Source organism: Pyricularia grisea (assembly GCF_004355905.1).
Source record: "Pyricularia grisea strain NI907 chromosome Unknown Pyricularia_grisea_NI907_Scaffold_2, whole genome shotgun sequence".
Lineage (NCBI taxonomy): Eukaryota > Fungi > Ascomycota > Sordariomycetes > Magnaporthales > Pyriculariaceae > Pyricularia > Pyricularia grisea.
Window position 1 is genome coordinate 6,867,323 of NW_022156717.1, and position 17,244 is coordinate 6,884,566.

The window sequence follows — 17,244 nt, forward strand, 5'->3', positions numbered from 1 at the left end:
GTTTTAGTCGCATTAGCCGACTTCCTTAGCGACATATCGTTGGTACCACACCACGCAGAAAGCTCTGTACAGCGCATGCCATGTATCCTTCCGCAAGTGACAATGTTGGGCTCAGCAGCCCCGAGCAATCCAATCGACCCGAGTTCGAGTTGGCTGTACTCTCTCGATGGCGCAACTGGGTCAGTTCGTCGTCCTATTCACCATGGAATCTTCACTACATAACCCCGCCTCGCCCCAATGACCTCCCCCACGATATGGACGAGAGCCCCAACGGTTGGGCAGATGCATTTGAAGATTTGTTACGGGCTAGCTCACACAGCATGGGAGGTCCGGACCGTCCTCTCGCTGACCACCATGAACGGCTCCGTACAGCAAGAAAGGACCGTGTAGACCATCGGAACGTTGACCGCCGCTGGCTGTGGCTAGCTGGCCTCCGTGCCGATGGGCTCCTTGGGGCTGCATATCCTGCTGGAAGTATATTTGGGAAGCATCTGTTCAAGCCGCTAACTACACAGTCTACGGGCTGGTCAAACTCGTCTCACAACTCTGATCCTCGACTTCCATGGGTGCGAGCTTTGACTGGTCTCCACCATTCTCACTTTCAGTTTTCTTTCCCGTGGCACTCAGCGAACTCCATCTTTCCTGATATTGCGGTTGGCTTTCATCATGACTTGGAATGGCCGGCTACAGAGGGCAGGTCTCCTGCTAGCTTGAGGGACATGGCCGCTGAAGCATTTGGTACGCATTCCTCGCTGCCGCAGACAGAAGAGGATGTCTTCCTGCGACTTATGAAAGATAGTGAAGACGTCCTGGACGTTCTACCCAAATCTGTCGGGCTCGTTCATGACAGAAACAACTCGGAATCTCCAGGGAGTGAGATTGAAGATTCGAGCCGCTCGCAGCGTACTCCTGGCAAGCACGTCTTAACCGAGAAGTTCCAAAACTCAGACGGGACTACGACTGTTGTGACGCGGGAAGAGAAGGTTGATGGCAAGGGAAATACGCGCAGTGTCAAAACTGTCACCCAGACTCTAGACCCAGAAGGCAACGAGATTAGTAGGTCGACCGAGTCTAGCTATAGCCGAACCTGGGGTGGAAAATGGTCGTGGTCGTCGGATGACAACGACCCAGAGACACACGACGATGGGGCCAAAAAGAAAGGAGAGTCTACCGATGAGCCCAAGAAAACCCTTGGCTCATGGCTCTGGAAATGATTACTCTGGAAAATAAAAACAAAATGTTGATGGACAACCATGTACCTATGTAGGTTGGTAGGATAGTCCAATTGAGCAACAAATATACTTATGTTTTGTAGAAATGTTGTTGTAATCAACGTCTTGGCATTTCTCGCGCATGTCAGCCGATGGCCCCTACCCTGCATCAAAAGTGGAGATGGGGTCTGGGTCTCTACTGCAAAAAGTTGCGCTGTATTAAGCTCGGTATCATATTAAGACCTAGAAACATCAATCGTCAATCGACCAGCAAAACGCAAGCCGGCTTCAAAACACCAAACCCATAAAAATACATATACACGCCATCAGAATGGACGCCTCCGACGTTGAAAAGCTCCAGCCTAAGGACAAGGCCGAGCTCCTCCAGTTCGTGAACAACGAGCAACAGAGGACCAAGGTCCAGAGCCGTATGTCTACAGACTCGTTTCATTTTTTTTTGACAAACTTCTTATCCATTTGTTGAGGATCTGGGCGATAGGAAAACTAACTGGTAACCTCTTATTCGCAAAAAAGAAACACACAACCTCACCGAAGTTTGCTGGAAGAAGTGCGTGACGTCGATCAAGGGCAACGGCCTGGAAAAGAGCGAGGAGCAGTGCCTGACCAGCTGCGTCGACCGGTTCCTGGACGTCAACCTGGCGACGATGCAGCATCTCAGCACCCTGAGGAGGTAGAGAACGAATGGATGGGGATTTGATAAGCGCCGAGAGGGGGGCGCGGAGCCGCTCCTATAATGGATGATGAGACTTCACTTCTCGCCGTCTTGATCGAGTTCCAACGACACAAGAGCAACGGCTCCCTAGTTTGCCGGACTCCAATGTACGATACGCATACAGTGGGATTGGTCATGATAGACACTGCGAATCATACGTAACCCTCCCTCGAGGGCACGAAAAAAGACCCGGATAAGAGATCTAGTCGGCCATTCAATGGGGAGAAGCATAGATACACCAGTGGCAACGAAACATGCATTCACAACGCGTGCAGGGAAATCATCAGAGCTGCCTTCAAGAGGTGTTTGCTTTCCGGGAAAAGGTAGAAAGTCCAAATTGCTTTTTTTGCCCGCATGAAGTCATGACCCAGAAGCCTATATGACGCCGTTTTGAAATGCATGGTATTTCCATTTCCCCTTAAACCCTCGTTAAAAACAAGACAACCAGCCCAAAGCCACACAAAAAGATACTTAGACAAGAGCCAGCTTGGTGGCGGCAATGTCCAGAGCATCAACGTCAGGGGTCAGGCGGACGTAAGCCTTCTTCTGGCCGTCGGGGCTACATAAGAAAACAGGTCAGTATCAATCTATAAGATGTGCATTATAGTCTTTATTGGCCGTCGTTGTCCTTACCGGATCAGGGTGTTGATCTTGAGCACGTCAAGGTCGTAAAGCTTCTTCAGGGCCTGCTTGATCTGGGCCTTGTTGGCCTTGATGTCGACGATGAAGACCAGGGTGTTGTTCTCCTCAATCTTCTTCATGGCGCTCTCAGTGTTCAGCGGGTGAACGATGACCTTGTGCTCGTCAAGGCGTGGCAGGTGAGGGACCGACTTGCGAGGGTACTTGGGGGCCCTCGACAGCTGCAGGGTCTTGGGGCGGTGGAAGCTGGTGGTGTAGCGGGCCTTGACCTTCTTGTGGGCGTGCACCTGTTGGGCGGGAACAAAGTTTTGACGTCAGAAAAGCGCTCGTCGGTAGGTTGAAGACAGGGAATCAACAAAATCAATCACTTACACCCTTGAGGGCAGCCTTAGAAGCAGCCTGGGCCTGCTTGGAGCCCTTGGGCGCCTTGGAGGCACCGCCTACAGACAGTGAAGAGTACGCATCAGCAATCGCCCTTATTCATAAGAACTCGCAAAATCTGCTGCTGCTTTGTTTCTTGATGCATCCTTCATCGCGACCAAATCGGATAGTTTGGAAGACATATCGAAATCGGCATTGCGAACGAGCGAGCGAGTCGATTGAGGGAGAGCGAGGTAACAGCGGTTGACCATCTGTTTCCTCCAATGGTGAATTTTTCAAGTACCTTTCTTTGCGTCCTTAGGGGCCATTGTTGATATTGTCGGCTGCGTCTCTGGGGGTTAGTCGGCGGCGGTTGTGTCGTTTGGTGGATGAAGCAGAAAGAGAGGCAAGTAGTCGACTGATTCTGGAGGAAAGTTTTTGTGAATTACTGCTTAGGGTTTGTGGGGTGACGGGGGGCCGATTCCTGTGCACGGACCACATGGTGCAAAAAAAAGTGCGGGCAGGGTATGGCACATTTGGGCACTTTTGGAGGCAAGGTACGTACCTAATTCACCTTTTTGAGTCTTGGCAAGAATATTGGAGCACATGCAGTGAGTGAGTGTGAAGTATATAAATTCTGTTCAGAGGCTGTGACCTGCAGAGTCCCGATCAAACGGAACTCAGGCTCATAGTCACCGGTGGCCAGGCTAAGAGGAGGAGAGCCTGATCGCTCACTGCCGCCTGGAAAGCTGCCAGAACAAACAACTTCGATGCAACTAAAATGGGTGTCAAATGCAAGCGTGTTGGCAAAAGCCTTGCTGCCAGCAGGCCTCCAAACTTTCATCAGAAGCCCAAATCGATCAAGCGGAAAGCTACAAAGGCGTTGATCAACAATCTTCATCTTCTGGAAAAACGGCTATTACAGGCTACCCGTAAGGGGGATGAAGCAGCCAAGGCCTCTATCCAGAAAGAGATTGCAGACATGGGTGGTCTCGAGAGGTATCAGCAGGCAAGCCTCCAAGGCCAACGAAAGGACCGGGGAGGTGACAGCTCCAGGGTATTGATGGACTGGATACAGGAATATCCGCTGCCTGAGGGCGACAACAAACATGCGCGTCTTCATCTCCTCGAGGTCGGCGCGCTCAGCACAGAGAATGCATGTTCAAGAAGCGACCGGTTCGACATTGAGAGGATCGATCTCAACAGCCAAGCAGAAGGCATTAAGCAACAAGACTTCATGCAGCGGCCTCTGCCCAGGGATGACTCGGAGCGCTTTGACATTATCAGTCTCTCCCTGGTGCTGAATTTTGTGCCCGATCCGAGGCTCCGTGGCGACATGCTCCTCCGAACGTTGGATTTCCTTCGACTGCCAAATAACTCACCAGTGCCCTTCACGCCAAGTCTATTCCTAGTCTTACCGGCACCATGCGTTACCAACTCTCGTTACATGGATGAGTCGGTGTTGGAGCGGATCATGGCGTCGTTGGGCTTCAAGTTGATCCACTCCAAGCCAACTCAACGACTTGTGTACTACCTCTGGATGCGAGAATCAAAGCTGCCCGCAAAACGGCAGGCTTTTGCAAAGAAAGAGGTGCGGTCAGGATCAACACGCAACAACTTCGCCATAGTCCTTGCCGCCCAGGGATGATACAAAGGCCAAAGTCCTTTCACCATGCATAGATGGTTACTGTGCCAAATGACAGCAGAAGCTACCTGTACGGTCTTCCCGGGACGGGCTTTCCAAAAGTCCGCTTTTGCAAACTACAGTAGGAGTGTAGTTGATCTGCAAAGCTGTGTGCAGTTACATCTTCTGGCTTGCTACCTTTGCTCGGCAATGATGTGTGCCCAGAAGCCGCCATGACTGCCAACGGAAACTACAGCTTACCGATACTTGAAGCAGGACATAATTTGCGCACACGGGCTCCCTCCTTCAAGTTGAACTTGACTGTCGATCGTGATACAGGCAAGTTCTGCGTTCATTACGATAGCGGTTTGGCATATCTCCGCCCACAGCCGCCATTTTAGTTGTAATAATTTATATTCGAAGGCTCCCCTTTTCGAATGGGTGCCACCATGCAAACGCACCGACAAAAAGGGTATTCTAGGCCTTCGGCGTAGGATGTTATGAGCCTTGGGCTACGACGGTCTAAGGGGGCGACTACAGCTACCGAGCTTCTACCAAGAACGGTCAAAAAAAAAAAAAGTTTTCTTGTTCATGCTGAGAGAGCTTGATCAAGTTTATCACGTCATAGGATGTCCAAGGCGAAAGCCAATGGTCTAGACCGCTGATGATTTTGGTTTACACCACAGCATGATCGATTGCCTACAGCGTCATTCACTGAGATCGAGACGGACATCCCCTTGTTGCTCAATTACAGTTGACCGGAGGATAACTGGAATCCTTCGTGTTCACTAGGGCTGTCTTTAATTGCAGTCATTTGAATAAAAGACCGTCCGTGGGTTATTTACATCCACATAGTCGGGCCTGCTCTTTGTACGAAAACGGATTAGGGCTGTTCAGCGCCATAGCTTTCAAAGCCGCCCTCGTTTACAGATAAACTTGTGACGCACTCTTTTGCGAATTACAACCCCTCCTAGGAGTCAGCTGGAAGGTTTCTTTGCATTGGGCAAGGCTGCGTACAAGCCGTCTTTGTTTCGGGCTATAGACTTGAGTCCAGGCCGCCACGTCTGGACTCTAGTTCTAGTCTAGCTCGCCGTAGCTCGCTTCGGGTTACGCGTGGTGACCATGACCAAACAACTATGCCGTTTGTTACTAACAACCGGCTACCTAGGGGCTTAGGGAATAATCCATGCACCAAGACCAGAAACATTCAACGTGCGTGACCCCTGAAGCCGTCGGCTCTAGGGAATCAATCAGGCACAAGCAGGCGAGAATCTTTGTTTGACCTGGTCAGCGCACTAGCCAACACGCCGCGCCACCACATAGCCTAATGCACTTGCAACTATTCACAACTCTTCGAAGCTGCGGATAACCTTGTGATTGTCCTCCACACCCTCGGGGAGCTCGGGATTGCCAGGCCTCTGCACAACAAAGCTCTGAAAGCCCGCACCAAGTGCCGCATCGACCTCCTTGACGTTGTCGCTCAAGAACAACCATTCGTTCTTGGAATACTGTGGATGCATGCTGGCGATCTTCTCATAGCTCGCAACCTCGGTTTTGGGACCGGCGTTGACAGTGTCAAAGAAATCGGCGATTGCAGGAGTGAGATCAGCGGGCTCCGAGTTGGTGTGGCCGAAAAGCAGCTTCTGGGCGGGGACGGATCCCGAACTGTATATCATGATGGCGATCCCGGCAGACTTCCAGGCGGCGAACTTTGGCGCGACGTCTGGAAACAGCGGCGCACGGATTTCGCCAGAAGCATAGCCGTTCTTCCAGAGATAGCCCTGTAGACTCTTGAGGTATGGGGCCTTAACGTCGCGGCTCACCAGATCACGCACGTGAGCCGCTAGTGCCTCCTTGGAGGATGCGTACTCGGCCGGGAAAGCATCCCTATACTGAGCAAAGGCCGGATCGTCCCACTGGGAGTCTAGCGTATGGGGCAGCGCTTCTAGAGCGTATGGAAACTATGATAAGGATTGATTGTCAGTGAGGCCTGCATAATGATATGCCCTGTTGCAAGGGGCGCGGAACATCGTTGCCGAGGACAAATGCTGCAAGTTTATGCGGCAATCATAATAGGTAGAGCATGGCCAAACATGATGAAAAGTTGCATGGGAACAATTGTATATTCTCCATGGCGAGGAGCCACCACATCCCCCGCCTTAACGGATGTTGTACTGTTTGTTGATGTCCCGGCTTTATCAAGCCGGGAATCTGTCTTTGAGGATAGCATATAGGAATGCCTTACAAGAACGTCCTTAACGAACGAGATGGGACAGACTGTGCCCTCTGAGGGAAAAAAACCAAGCATGTATTAGCCAGACTGCATCCCGGACGATTATGCGCCACTACCCAACACCGTAGGCATAGCTGATTGTGCCACCCGCCATTGGCGTCTTAGATTCGACGCAGGATCAACGAGCTGCATATCTGATGAGAAAAAAAGACATGGATGCAACTGATAAACGAACAAGAAGAAAACCCAAAGATCTCCGTACTCCGTAGAGCAGCCCAAGAAGAAATTGTTGGGCTCGTGGGATGTGGAGCAATGAAGCAACTTGACAGCTTGCAGTTTGCATAAGCAGCCTTACCAATGTCAAGAAGAAACACTTTGACCGCAGACGCCATGATGATCGACGAGCATATGCCAATCTTTCATGCACGGTTCATTAAGTCCGGACAGACGTCGTTTGGAGATGGGAGGGTTCTCCTGAAAGACTTGAGACCTGATTTGCGCAGGCCCGATAAAAATATCAGAAAAAAATTTAAAAATATAAAAAATCGGCAATGGGCGGTGAAGTAGATCAGGGTATTTTTTTTTAAAAAAAAAAATCGATTGCTTCCTCTCGGGCTAACCCGGGAATTGCTTTCGAGAACAAGGAGGTGAACCTGGACGTGCGTCGGAACAAAACGAAAGGGGGAGGAGGAGACAAAAAAAAAGTTAAGTTTTTTTTTTTTTTTTTTTTGACCGCGACGCGCCTTGGAGATGAAAAATAAAACCCCCCATCACGTCAAGAATTTCCTTAATTACTTGGTAGCGACAAGCACGCTGTTCACGATACAATCTAGTAAATCGAAAAATTCAAAGAGCGGTCAGACCGGAAGCGGAAATGCGGGGCATGCAATCGGATGGAGTGGAGTGCGGGCGCTAGTCTCGATTTTGATTTTGAGCGTCGGCGCCCCACTGCCAACTTCCGGAAGTTCAGAATGGGTGGACTGGTTGCAGCTCGGAATGCCTCCGGGCAAATGTCGGTCGGGAGCCAGAATGGTTTTTTTTTTTTTTTTTTTTCCTCTCTTCCTCTCGTTGCCTTCCTCCTTAGACGTGGTCAAAGCACGCGATGCCAACACGACAAGACAATATTCGGAGCGGAGAAATCCTATTAAGATTCCCACACACACACACAGAGTAGGTGAAGAGATTTGACTAGGTATAGCTCCTACACCGACTAGAGCCTGCATGATCTTGAAATCGGACAAGCTTTTGGTCTCCTGGCCGACTCAGACTGCAAGAGGACGGTGACGGACAAGCCTTGATTCGCGAGAAAAGGGCATCTGAGGGGATCTACAGTAGGAGTCCGTACTATGCTAGAGACAACAGTTGGCGGTGGTTTAAAATACAGACCAGATGGACAGACTACTGTAACTCTAATCTGCACTGTAGTGGCTGGCAAAAACGGTCGCATACCTGCCTCCAAGCAAGGCACATAAACTTATTGTCGTACGGCTACCAGCCGCGCGCTCCAGGAGACCCATGTAGCACCAATCATCTAGAGATCTGCTAAGAAGCGCCGGTTTTTTTTTTTTTTTGTAAGTTCTATTCTAATTCAGGAACGTACGTTTCCTGGAACATTACGGCACGAAGCGCGTTTGTGTGTCCAGCCAAACCATACAAACACAGACACCCGGACGAGCGGGATCCCAAGCCATAAAATGCAGGCAAGGTTTTTGGCGTTGGAGAATATAGAGTGGTGGTACCAAAAAAGAAGGCCCGCCCGTCCCGTCTGATTTCACCCTGTTGTACTCCGTACATGGCACGATTTGCACGAAATATACTTGCCGTTTTCCCCGATTGATCTTCCTCGGGGTGGCGAGTGGTCAACCGCGGGCGCGCGCGACCTCCCGTCCGAAGCATTTGAATGGGTTCTGTTTTATCTGATTTACATTTCTTCGATTTCCAAAAGTCTCGTACAGACTGACCCAGGACGGCAGATACACAAACGCTAACCGAACCAACCGGAAATAGTCGTCTGGTGTTCCTTGTTTTTCTTTTTTTTTTTTTTTTTTTTTTTTTTTTTTTTTTTGTCGCGCTACATTCGACTGTTTTCGGAAATGTCCAGGTCCCGACACCATCAGATCCCTTTTTTTTTCGGGGCCAGCCACGGCATGCCATCCATATCCATTATTACCTACCATACCCATTTACTGGGTGGTGTATGATGCAGGATCCCATGTAGAAGCCCATGAACATGCAGCAGCCTTTTTCCAGCGCCATCTGCAGCTACCGGGATGCCGATACCCACACCACCCACTCACAACACCAATTTATCCTATCAATCCGTCGCCCTATCACCTGTGTATGCCCAGCCTCCATTTCCCAATGCATACTATAGATGGATGGATGTTTCGTGTTGTATTCAAGTTGGTAGGCGGCCCAGATCGTCCAGTCAACGCACCTGCGGCATTGACAGAGAAAGGTGAAAAATCCATTGTTGACCGCCACATTTGTTACATGTTGAACGCTAAGTTTTGTGATGTTTTTTTTTGTTATTTATGGAGCCAAGCCACCACTTCGAGGGACAAATCGTCAAGTACCTTGCATACGTAGCTTAGTAGGTAGTACTGTAGATGTGATAAAAGATAACATTTCTAAGTCTAGACTGGGTTGGAACAAGTTATACATGCTACTGAGAACATGCTCCGCTTCCACTTTTGGTATCAGTACGTGGGTGAGGTTAAGTCATGACCGGCAGCTAGTGTTAGTATAAGTAAGTAGTCCCGAATCTCTCCGGGCAAAGAAGGTGAGAGAAGGTCAAAGACATAATATACCTTCGACGTGTGACACATTTTTTTTTTTTTTTTTTTTTTTTTGCCAATCTGAAAAGGATGGCGTGAACCGATAATCGGATAATTGCCCCCTAAAAAAGACGTTAAGGACAGATTGTACCTTCTGGAAAAGATAAACAAAAAAAAGGTCGTAATCTCTGTATGAGTCTAATTGCGAATCCCTAATGGTTAATGGATCAGGGAGTGGGCTTGTGGGAAATGACATTCAGAGTCACCAGACATAGACTTGCAGCCACTATGGTTTAGGCTTTTGGCCTGATGATTGATTACGTAGGTAGGATGATGGACGAAAGCTTGACTCGCCCACCTCCGTCGAAAACATGATTGATTAATTGATTCAGCACGGACCAACAAGGGGTGTGGGTGTGTCTGTGGTTGGCAATGCTTTCAAAACAAGAGAGATAAAAGACACTCGTGATGAATTGCGAATGCTGGAGTCGTAATTTGAGTGTTTCCGCCTTTGCGTGATCTGCCCGCCCGTCAGCCCGCTTTACGGAGGGAGGATGGCGGCAGGAAGCTGGGTCATCCACAACAATAAAGAAGGCGAAGAAAACAAAAGCAAGATGTTGGCGTGTATCACGTCCAGGTCCTCCCCGGCCCAAGTTTGGAACTGAGGCTGTTGTTCTTTTGCTGGATGGCTCGCGTCAAAGAGCATCAAATCGGAATCTGCGCAGCAATTGGGAGTCCATTAAACTATGGAGAATAATGCGACCCTCCCGTAACAGGTCGCAGCCAAGACTGATTTGAAAGATAGAAACCCCACAGGCGAATGGCATTTACGCACTCCACGCCAAGTGTGGGGTGAATTGGACCCAAGCGGGAAAAGAGTTCAAAGGCGTGATGTTTCTGACTGATGAGCGATGAAGTCTGAAAGTATCTGGCATTGGGATTGGGGGTGGAGTCGTCTAGCAAGTGACTCCTGCATCCCCGTTTCATGGCCCCGAATGCCGTCTTTGCATCATACCAAAATCCCATCTTTTTTTCTTATTTTCGGCTGTTTATTGTTCTCCATTTCCTGGGTTGACTACAACTCAATAACTTGCTCGATTATTTCATCTTTTAATCATTTGTCAATTGGAAAGTCCAAGCGCCCCGCTATTTCCGCTGTCACAGTTGGAGTGGTTCGTTTTGCTTTAAACAAGTCGTGGCGAACCTTGACAACCCAGTGGCCCGAGTCCAGATGGGACACTTAATTATTCCAAGGGTCCTCCTGTGCTCCCTTGATAGAATAGATAGGTACGGTAGATAACCGTATGTTGTCACACTCCGTTGAATTGCCCTGTTAGAATAAAGGGCCGGAAACAAAGTTCTTTGGCGACAAGCAACCGGCAGAATGCTGTTGGGCGGCAACGGCTACTCTGCGCCATGCAGGTTCAAAAGGAGTGCATACGGGCGGCCAATGACTGGGCCAGAAGCCCATCAAGTGAAACAGAAGCTGGCAGGTAAACTCCAACACTGTTGAGCATGTTGTGGCATGACCAATTGCGCGAAGGATTGCTGTGATTGCAACCTGAATGGTGTGTGTGTGTGTGTGTGTGGGGATTGAGTTATTGGTTATCGATGTGGACAGTGCGGACGGACCCTAGGAACTAGACTGGGACATGTGTTCTTAATGCCGATGCGCTTGCATCAGACCGTGCAGTTCATCCATCAATTCCTAGTCGATACTTTCAGCCAGCGAGATATTAGATAGTAGCCAAGCAAAGCCACCGCAAGCCTACCTACCTGCCTTGATGCGTAAGAAGGATAAACATGCACAGACTGTACATGTATGTGTTTACAACGTGGCCGCCGAAGCGACTGACGTACCGGGAATGCAATGCATCTTTTTGTTAGCACCAATCCTTCTCCTACTGGACAATCATGAATGCATGGGAAATTGCATTGGCACCAAAACAATAATAGGTGCTGGCCGTACGGTATTACCGTAAGCAGAGAGCGCTGTAAAAGAATCTCCCGACAGCATGAATGATAGGCGGTGTAGCCCATTTTTTTTTGTTGTCGTTGTCATGTCAAAACAAGTCGACTCGAAACTTCGGACTTTGGTCAAATGGCCGCCCGTATCAGATGTACTGGTAGCTGCACCGTACACCGTGTTAGTACGTCACACTTCCCAACGGGGCAGCTTCTCTTGGCGAAAAGGTACCGTCAAGGACCAATTAAAAACTCGCCAGCGTAGGAACGGCGAGAGGTCCAAGGCACGCATTTCGACCCCTGGTCCCAGGACGGCCACCACTGTAGCACGTATTGGACCAGTCCTCCGTTGCCGCGGTGGATCCAGGGTCCCTTTTTTTGTGCAAAGCCTAAGCCTGCTTACTGGGAGTGGCTTGCGTAACTACGGGACGTCTTTCCATGTTTAGCAATCATATTCGCTAGAGGGGGGCGTGGCGTGGCTGGCTGTAGGGTCCAGGCTGCTACTGTGCCTGGACGGAGAGGCCCGTTGAGTGACTGACGGTTCACACGGTGCACGACCACCACCGTTTGGCAGTACAGTACATACGTTAAAAAAGCCAAAACCGGGCGGTGCAGTATTACATTTGGCACTACAGTTGGAATTATGCACTCAATCAAGTACTTTATCAGTGAAAACGAATCGCGAACGAATCTTTATCTACCTTCAGTGAGAAAGTGCACGGCGCTGGTGAATGAGGCGAATTATGATGTTATTTGTCCGGCCCGTGCCTGGATTTAGTTGAAATGGATGAGCAATCCAAAGTTTGAGACCAAAACAAAATAAGAGGTCCAGATGACTGTATTGTGGATTCACTTGTACGAGAAATAACAGTCACGGTAGAATTGGACACGCAGTTGTACCTGCCTACTGTAGATAAAATTTCCCCAACAAGGTCAGCTTTCCAACGCCAATTGACCGGAATGACCATCCTCCCTCGATTCATACCAGGTAGGAGGAACCGTTTAAATCTGGACTCCACAGCCACACTCGTCAGGTATCAGCTTGGAAGAAAGAAATGCAAGAGAATGAAACTAATTATTACTCCATGTCCAAACTACCTAGGTAGAGAATGAAAAAAATAAAATAAATGAAAGGTAGATAAAACCAAAACCAAAAGTAAACAAACACAAACGCCGCTCAGGACTTGCAACAAAGACAAACAATCGTTGCCGGAACGGGGGATGGCTGGGTTAGCGTACTGTCTGCCCATCTCTACCTAGCCAGCTAGCGTATCGTGCCTTGGCTAGCCTCCGTTCCAGCCAGTACGCTGGCACTCAGGTGGATGTTTTGTGGGGGCCCTACCGTACGGAGTACATGAGAGCTTCCATCATGTTGACCCTGTGCCACTTGTACCTCTCCATATCGTTGTGCAAGCAGTGATACCCGATGCGCACAGATCCCTGTCCTGCAGGAAACTGCCCACCTCGGAGCTGGGGCTGTCGGTTCGCTGGGGCCATGTCATTCATGTCATTTGCGTGTCACCCCTTGCTCCCGTTATTCTTTTTTCTGGGTAGGTAGGTACGTACCTGTCCACCGCCCTCCTGCTTACTGGTCAAGGGATCCAACAACGTCTACCTGCTTCCACTCATTTCCCCCTCAGACCTGGCCAGCAGCGCGGTGCAGTGAACACCTCACCTCACACGAGTACAACAGACGCTTGAATGGCTCTCTGTCCACCCCCAGCCTGGCTGTCCCCAATCTTTAAGACCCACTTCGTAATCATAGTGGGGAAATTTTTGAGCTGGTTCGAGGTGGATGTAGGCCAAGTAAGGTACCTGAAAAAAAAGTAGGCAGTACTTTGGGGAGCGTAGTGTTTTCAGTGTGTGATGCGTGTACCCCCCCCGACCCGACCGCCTCTCCCCCGACCGACCGACTGGGCTGGCTGGCCCACCCCGGCTGGATGGGATGCTTCCCTTCATCTTCACTTTCCCATTCAAGTTCCTCCACCGCTACTCTTTCCTTCCCTTCTCCATCCTCTATTCTCCCTGCATGCATCGCTACCTCGACTCGGTTGTTTGTTCGATTATAACACCAAGCGTGGACCACTTCGGTCAAAGGACGTGACGCCCCTTTTGCTCCGTTGTTCGGTTACGCTCAACTCTCGGCCTCGCCTCCGCGTGTGTTGCCTTCAACAAGACAAGCTTGAATTGTGTGTCAAGAACGCAGACTCGACAGCTCCAATTGTTCACCCGCAAGCACGTTCTCGTGACGCTCGACACTCAGCTACTAGCTCGGCCGCACCGCCCGAAGCCACCCGTCACGTCAATCAAGCAAACCACCAGACGACGTAGCGAAACATTATTCCCTCAAACCTCTTTCTTCGACCCTTATCTATCCTTTTCTTTTGTCTCGCCATTTGTCATTCGCCATATTCTCTCATCTTCACCTCGCTGCCTTGAGAGCCAATTCCTCGTTGGCTTTTCTCCACTCAAAAACCGGCCGAACACGGAGGTTGAGGAGTCACATCTTCACCATCCTGTTCTCTCGACCACACGACCACCTCCGGATGTCAAGTACAAAGATCAACAACCAGGTGCTGCAATAGCCTTCGACCGGTTTTCTCGAGACCTGTTTTGGAATTGAGAGACTGCAATTGCCCACCTGGCTGTACTCGTGTCCTGAAAAACAACGCTCTACCTCCTACTTCTCTGGCCTCTCCAACGACAGGCCACTCAACGGATTTTCCTGCTCGCTCCTAACAGGGTTGTTGCTCGACTACCGCCCCTCTTTCTCCACGCCTCGCCTCACTCCGAGTCATCTGGTCGACTTGCGCCCTCTGCCTGTCAATATACGCAGACAAGCACCAGCGTTGTCACTACCCCAACTACCTGGCTCATCCTTCGGCTGACGCGGAGCTCCCGCCCGTCGTCGTCTACGACATCTCGGAAACGGTGTCTTACACATCTCGATATACCACCAACGTCACTCTTTTCGACTATTTTTTTCTTTCTTTCGATGCTCATTTAGCGACACCTCCTCCCTCAGGACCATAGGTCCCATACCTTGACGACGTCAATACTGCATTACTTGATCTACTCCTTTTCTTTTTCCTTTGTTTAAACCAGCCGATACAACTTTACCTATGAGCCTCTGAACGTTGACGACTTCGATTTTCGTTTTGTTTTTCTGCCTTCGCTCGTCTGCGATATCTTACGACTGTACATCTCTACTCATCTTAACTTCGCATCCGCCTCTTCTCGAAGCCGTCGTTTCTTGACCACTCAACCAACCAGACTCGACAGTTCACGACTCCTCGTTCGTTCTTGACTGTACACTCCGATAAACCGCCTCTTCCTGCTCGAACCAGAAACCAACATAGACTGGAGCAACGGACCCGGGAAAAAGCTCTGCAATTGTATCATCAAACGACCTACGATAATCCGCATATTTCACATCTAATCTTACACGATACCCCTTTCTACCTTCAGCGTACATCAGCCATGGAATGCCTGCGAGACAGGTTCGATACCGGTGTCGTCCTTGAGGGACGATATCAGACCATTTCTCCTCTCAACCATGGGTCCTTCGGCCTGGTCTTTATGGCCAAGGACCTCAAGACAGACGAGACGGTTGCCATCAAGTGCTTGACCAAGAAGGCTGCAGCAGACGAGTATGGCTTTGATCTCGCCATCGATGACAAGTCAGAAGAGCGCATGTTGCATGCTCGTCTGGGCAGCCATCCCAACATTGTCAACCTCATCGACAGCTTCGAGACCGAGGCTCACCTCTACCTCGTCTTAGAATTCTGTGGCCGTGGTGACCTTTACGAGGCCATCCGTCACGGCTATGGGCCTTTGGAGACGGAGCACGTTCGGAACTTCATGCTTGAGCTCGTCGATGCGGTGGACTACATGCACTCTAAGGGTGTGTACCATCGGGACATCAAGCCGGAGAACATCTTCCTTACCGAGTCGGGCTCGATGAAGCTGGGTGACTTTGGTCTTGCAACCACCGAGCGGTGGACTTACGAGGCCACCGTCGGCAGTGATCGATACATGTCACCCGAGCAGTATGACTCCGCCGGTGCTGGGTACTCGCCTGCCCAGGCTGACATCTGGGCCATTGGCATCTGCCTGCTCAACATCCTCTTCTCTCGCAACCCCTTCACCACGCCCACCGAGTCTGATCCCCTCTTCCTCGACTTCTCTCGGGACAAGCAGTCGCTCTTTGATGTCTTCCCGTCCATGTCCCAGGACACGTACGAGGTCATTGTCGAGTGCATGAACATGGACCCCAACAAGCGTTCACTTGTTGGTGCTCGCCGTGCTCTCCGCCGCGTTGTCAGCTTCACCACCTTGGATGAGCAATTGGATGACTTCTGCTCGACTGACCGCATGACCGTCGCGACCGCCAACCGTGAGCCTCTCCGCACTCCATCTGTTCAGAGCCCACAAGTCGACAACGGTTCCTTCCCCTGGACCAAGGCTCTGCACACGACTGCCCCCCATGCTCTCCGGCAATTGAGCATGATTCCGGACAACGAGAGCTACACGGAGGATCTCTTCTCCAAGTCACAAGCTACGACTGCCGATTGGCTCTCGGCGCACGGACAAACGCCCTCGTCACTTGACTCCGTCATCAACTCAAGCCTGGGTGCTTCGATCAACTCGATGGCCCTGAACCGCACACCAAAGTTTCAATCAGGTGCCAACGTCTCTCCCATGGCTGGCTCTCTGCCCATCACCATGTCAAAGCCCAGGGGTCAATCTGCAATCTCATTGGCCTTTGGACGTAAGGAAGGCTTCTCCAAGAGCTGGAGCGACATGTGGGAGGAGGATGAAGAAGAGGAAGAGAACGAGCGTCTTCGCCAGATGCAGAACCTCCAGGAGCTCAACTCGAGGACTTGGAGTCACGACAGCAAGATCATTGAGGAGGACGATGAGGACACTCCGAGGAGGGGACTGTCTCCTGTCACCAAGGCTACTTCGATGTGTCCTGCTGAGAAGGTGCCGTCGATTGAGCACACCATCGCCAACAGTATCGATGATGACCTCATTGCGGACGGTTTCTTCTTCCAGGACAGCAAGGTTCAATCCACGCCTCAAAAGCCGAAATTTCAACCTGAATCAGCACCTCATCATCATTCTCGCTACTCACCGCCCACCAAGCGCAGCCCAATGGACAGTGATAAGTGGGCGGTGCTTGGCGAAAGACGTCGGGCTCACTCGTCAGCCAAGAAGCCCGATGCTGGCTTGAAGACGATCCGTGGTCATCCGCAGACGACCGTTGGGTTTTCTACGTTGGGCCATGGAGTTTGGGACCATTATAATTTTGGCCAGCATCATCACAACCAGTCGACCCCTCAGAAGTCGACAGCTCACCTCCCGACGAACAACATGGCATTCAACCACCATGCACATCACTTTGCAGGTAGCAAATGGAACTTTGGCAAGGACCGTGCCAAAGAATGCCCTATGAAGAAGGGCATGGACTCGAACTGGCGCCGTGACCGGCGTGCAGGTTTCGATGTCGAGTGGGTTGGTGGTTGGTAACCGACAGATATCTCTGTCCACCAGCACCAATGGTAGTTGGGCTATCATATTTCTCTTTTTTTTTTCATTCCAAAAAAGGACGTTGGAAAATCACGCTGCTGGCTTTTGGGGAGTACACCGTTCCAGTGGGACAAATGTGCTTCTTTTTCCCATACTTATTTGTTAAAAAC

General features: G+C 50.4%; 7 protein-coding genes across 7 annotated transcripts; 4 read left to right on the forward strand and 3 right to left on the reverse strand.

Annotated features, from left to right (window-relative positions):
- Positions 1-80: 80 nt before the first annotated feature.
- PgNI_04610 (uncharacterized protein) lies at positions 81-1,214 on the forward strand (the record flags this gene model as incomplete). The annotated part of the gene is made up of 1 exon (XM_031124654.1): positions 81-1,214. The coding sequence occupies one exon, from the start codon at positions 81-83 to the stop codon at positions 1,212-1,214; it is 1,134 nt and encodes a 377-aa protein (XP_030985367.1).
- A 233-nt stretch (positions 1,215-1,447) lies between these two features.
- Positions 1,448-3,354, reverse strand: PgNI_04611 (uncharacterized protein). The gene is made up of 5 exons (XM_031124655.1): positions 3,248-3,354; positions 2,956-3,023; positions 2,578-2,870; positions 1,746-2,503; positions 1,448-1,639 (listed from the first exon to the last, which is right to left on the reverse strand). Exons 1-4 carry the CDS (start codon positions 3,270-3,272, stop codon positions 2,416-2,418), a joined length of 474 nt encoding a protein of 157 aa, XP_030985368.1. The 5' UTR covers positions 3,273-3,354; the 3' UTR covers positions 1,448-1,639; positions 1,746-2,415.
- On the forward strand, positions 1,543-1,906 carry PgNI_04612 (uncharacterized protein; the record flags this gene model as incomplete). The annotated part of the gene is made up of 2 exons (XM_031124656.1): positions 1,543-1,639; positions 1,746-1,906. 2 exons carry the CDS (start codon positions 1,543-1,545, stop codon positions 1,904-1,906), a joined length of 258 nt encoding a protein of 85 aa, XP_030985365.1.
- A 302-nt stretch (positions 3,355-3,656) lies between the features above and the next one.
- PgNI_04613 (uncharacterized protein) lies at positions 3,657-7,456 on the reverse strand. The gene is made up of 3 exons (XM_031124657.1): positions 7,156-7,456; positions 6,813-6,853; positions 3,657-6,528 (listed from the first exon to the last, which is right to left on the reverse strand). Exons 1-3 carry the CDS (start codon positions 7,190-7,192, stop codon positions 5,911-5,913), a joined length of 696 nt encoding a protein of 231 aa, XP_030985366.1. The 5' UTR covers positions 7,193-7,456; the 3' UTR covers positions 3,657-5,910.
- On the forward strand, positions 3,725-4,591 carry PgNI_04614 (uncharacterized protein; the record flags this gene model as incomplete). The annotated part of the gene is made up of 1 exon (XM_031124658.1): positions 3,725-4,591. One exon carries the CDS (start codon positions 3,725-3,727, stop codon positions 4,589-4,591), a length of 867 nt encoding a protein of 288 aa, XP_030985363.1.
- Positions 7,457-12,880: 5,424 nt separating the features above from the next.
- PgNI_04615 (uncharacterized protein) lies at positions 12,881-13,305 on the reverse strand (the record flags this gene model as incomplete). The annotated part of the gene is made up of 2 exons (XM_031124659.1): positions 12,881-13,029; positions 13,260-13,305. 2 exons carry the CDS (start codon positions 13,303-13,305, stop codon positions 12,881-12,883), a joined length of 195 nt encoding a protein of 64 aa, XP_030985364.1.
- Positions 13,306-15,022: 1,717 nt separating this feature from the next.
- PgNI_04616 (uncharacterized protein) lies at positions 15,023-17,074 on the forward strand (the record flags this gene model as incomplete). The annotated part of the gene is made up of 1 exon (XM_031124660.1): positions 15,023-17,074. The coding sequence occupies one exon, from the start codon at positions 15,023-15,025 to the stop codon at positions 17,072-17,074; it is 2,052 nt and encodes a 683-aa protein (XP_030985361.1).
- Between the last annotated feature and the right edge of the window lie 170 nt (positions 17,075-17,244).

Excerpts from the sequence above, each read along its gene's own strand:
- PgNI_04611 (XM_031124655.1), bottom strand. The coding sequence starts at position 3,272 with ATGGCCCCTAAGGACGCAAAGAAAG. Across the intron at positions 3,024-3,247 it reads CCCTAAGGACGCAAAGAAAG|GCGGTGCCTCCAAGGCGCCC; the intron begins GTACTTGAAAAA and ends CACTGTCTGTAG. Across the intron at positions 2,504-2,577 it reads AAGATCAACACCCTGATCCG|CCCCGACGGCCAGAAGAAGG; the intron begins GTAAGGACAACG and ends TTTCTTATGTAG.
- PgNI_04613 (XM_031124657.1), bottom strand. The coding sequence starts at position 7,192 with ATGGCGTCTGCGGTCAAAGTGTTTCTTCTTGACATTG. Across the intron at positions 6,854-7,155 it reads AGTGTTTCTTCTTGACATTG|AGGGCACAGTCTGTCCCATC; the intron begins GTAAGGCTGCTT and ends TTTTTCCCTCAG. Across the intron at positions 6,529-6,812 it reads CGTTCGTTAAGGACGTTCTT|TTTCCATACGCTCTAGAAGC; the intron begins GTAAGGCATTCC and ends TCCTTATCATAG.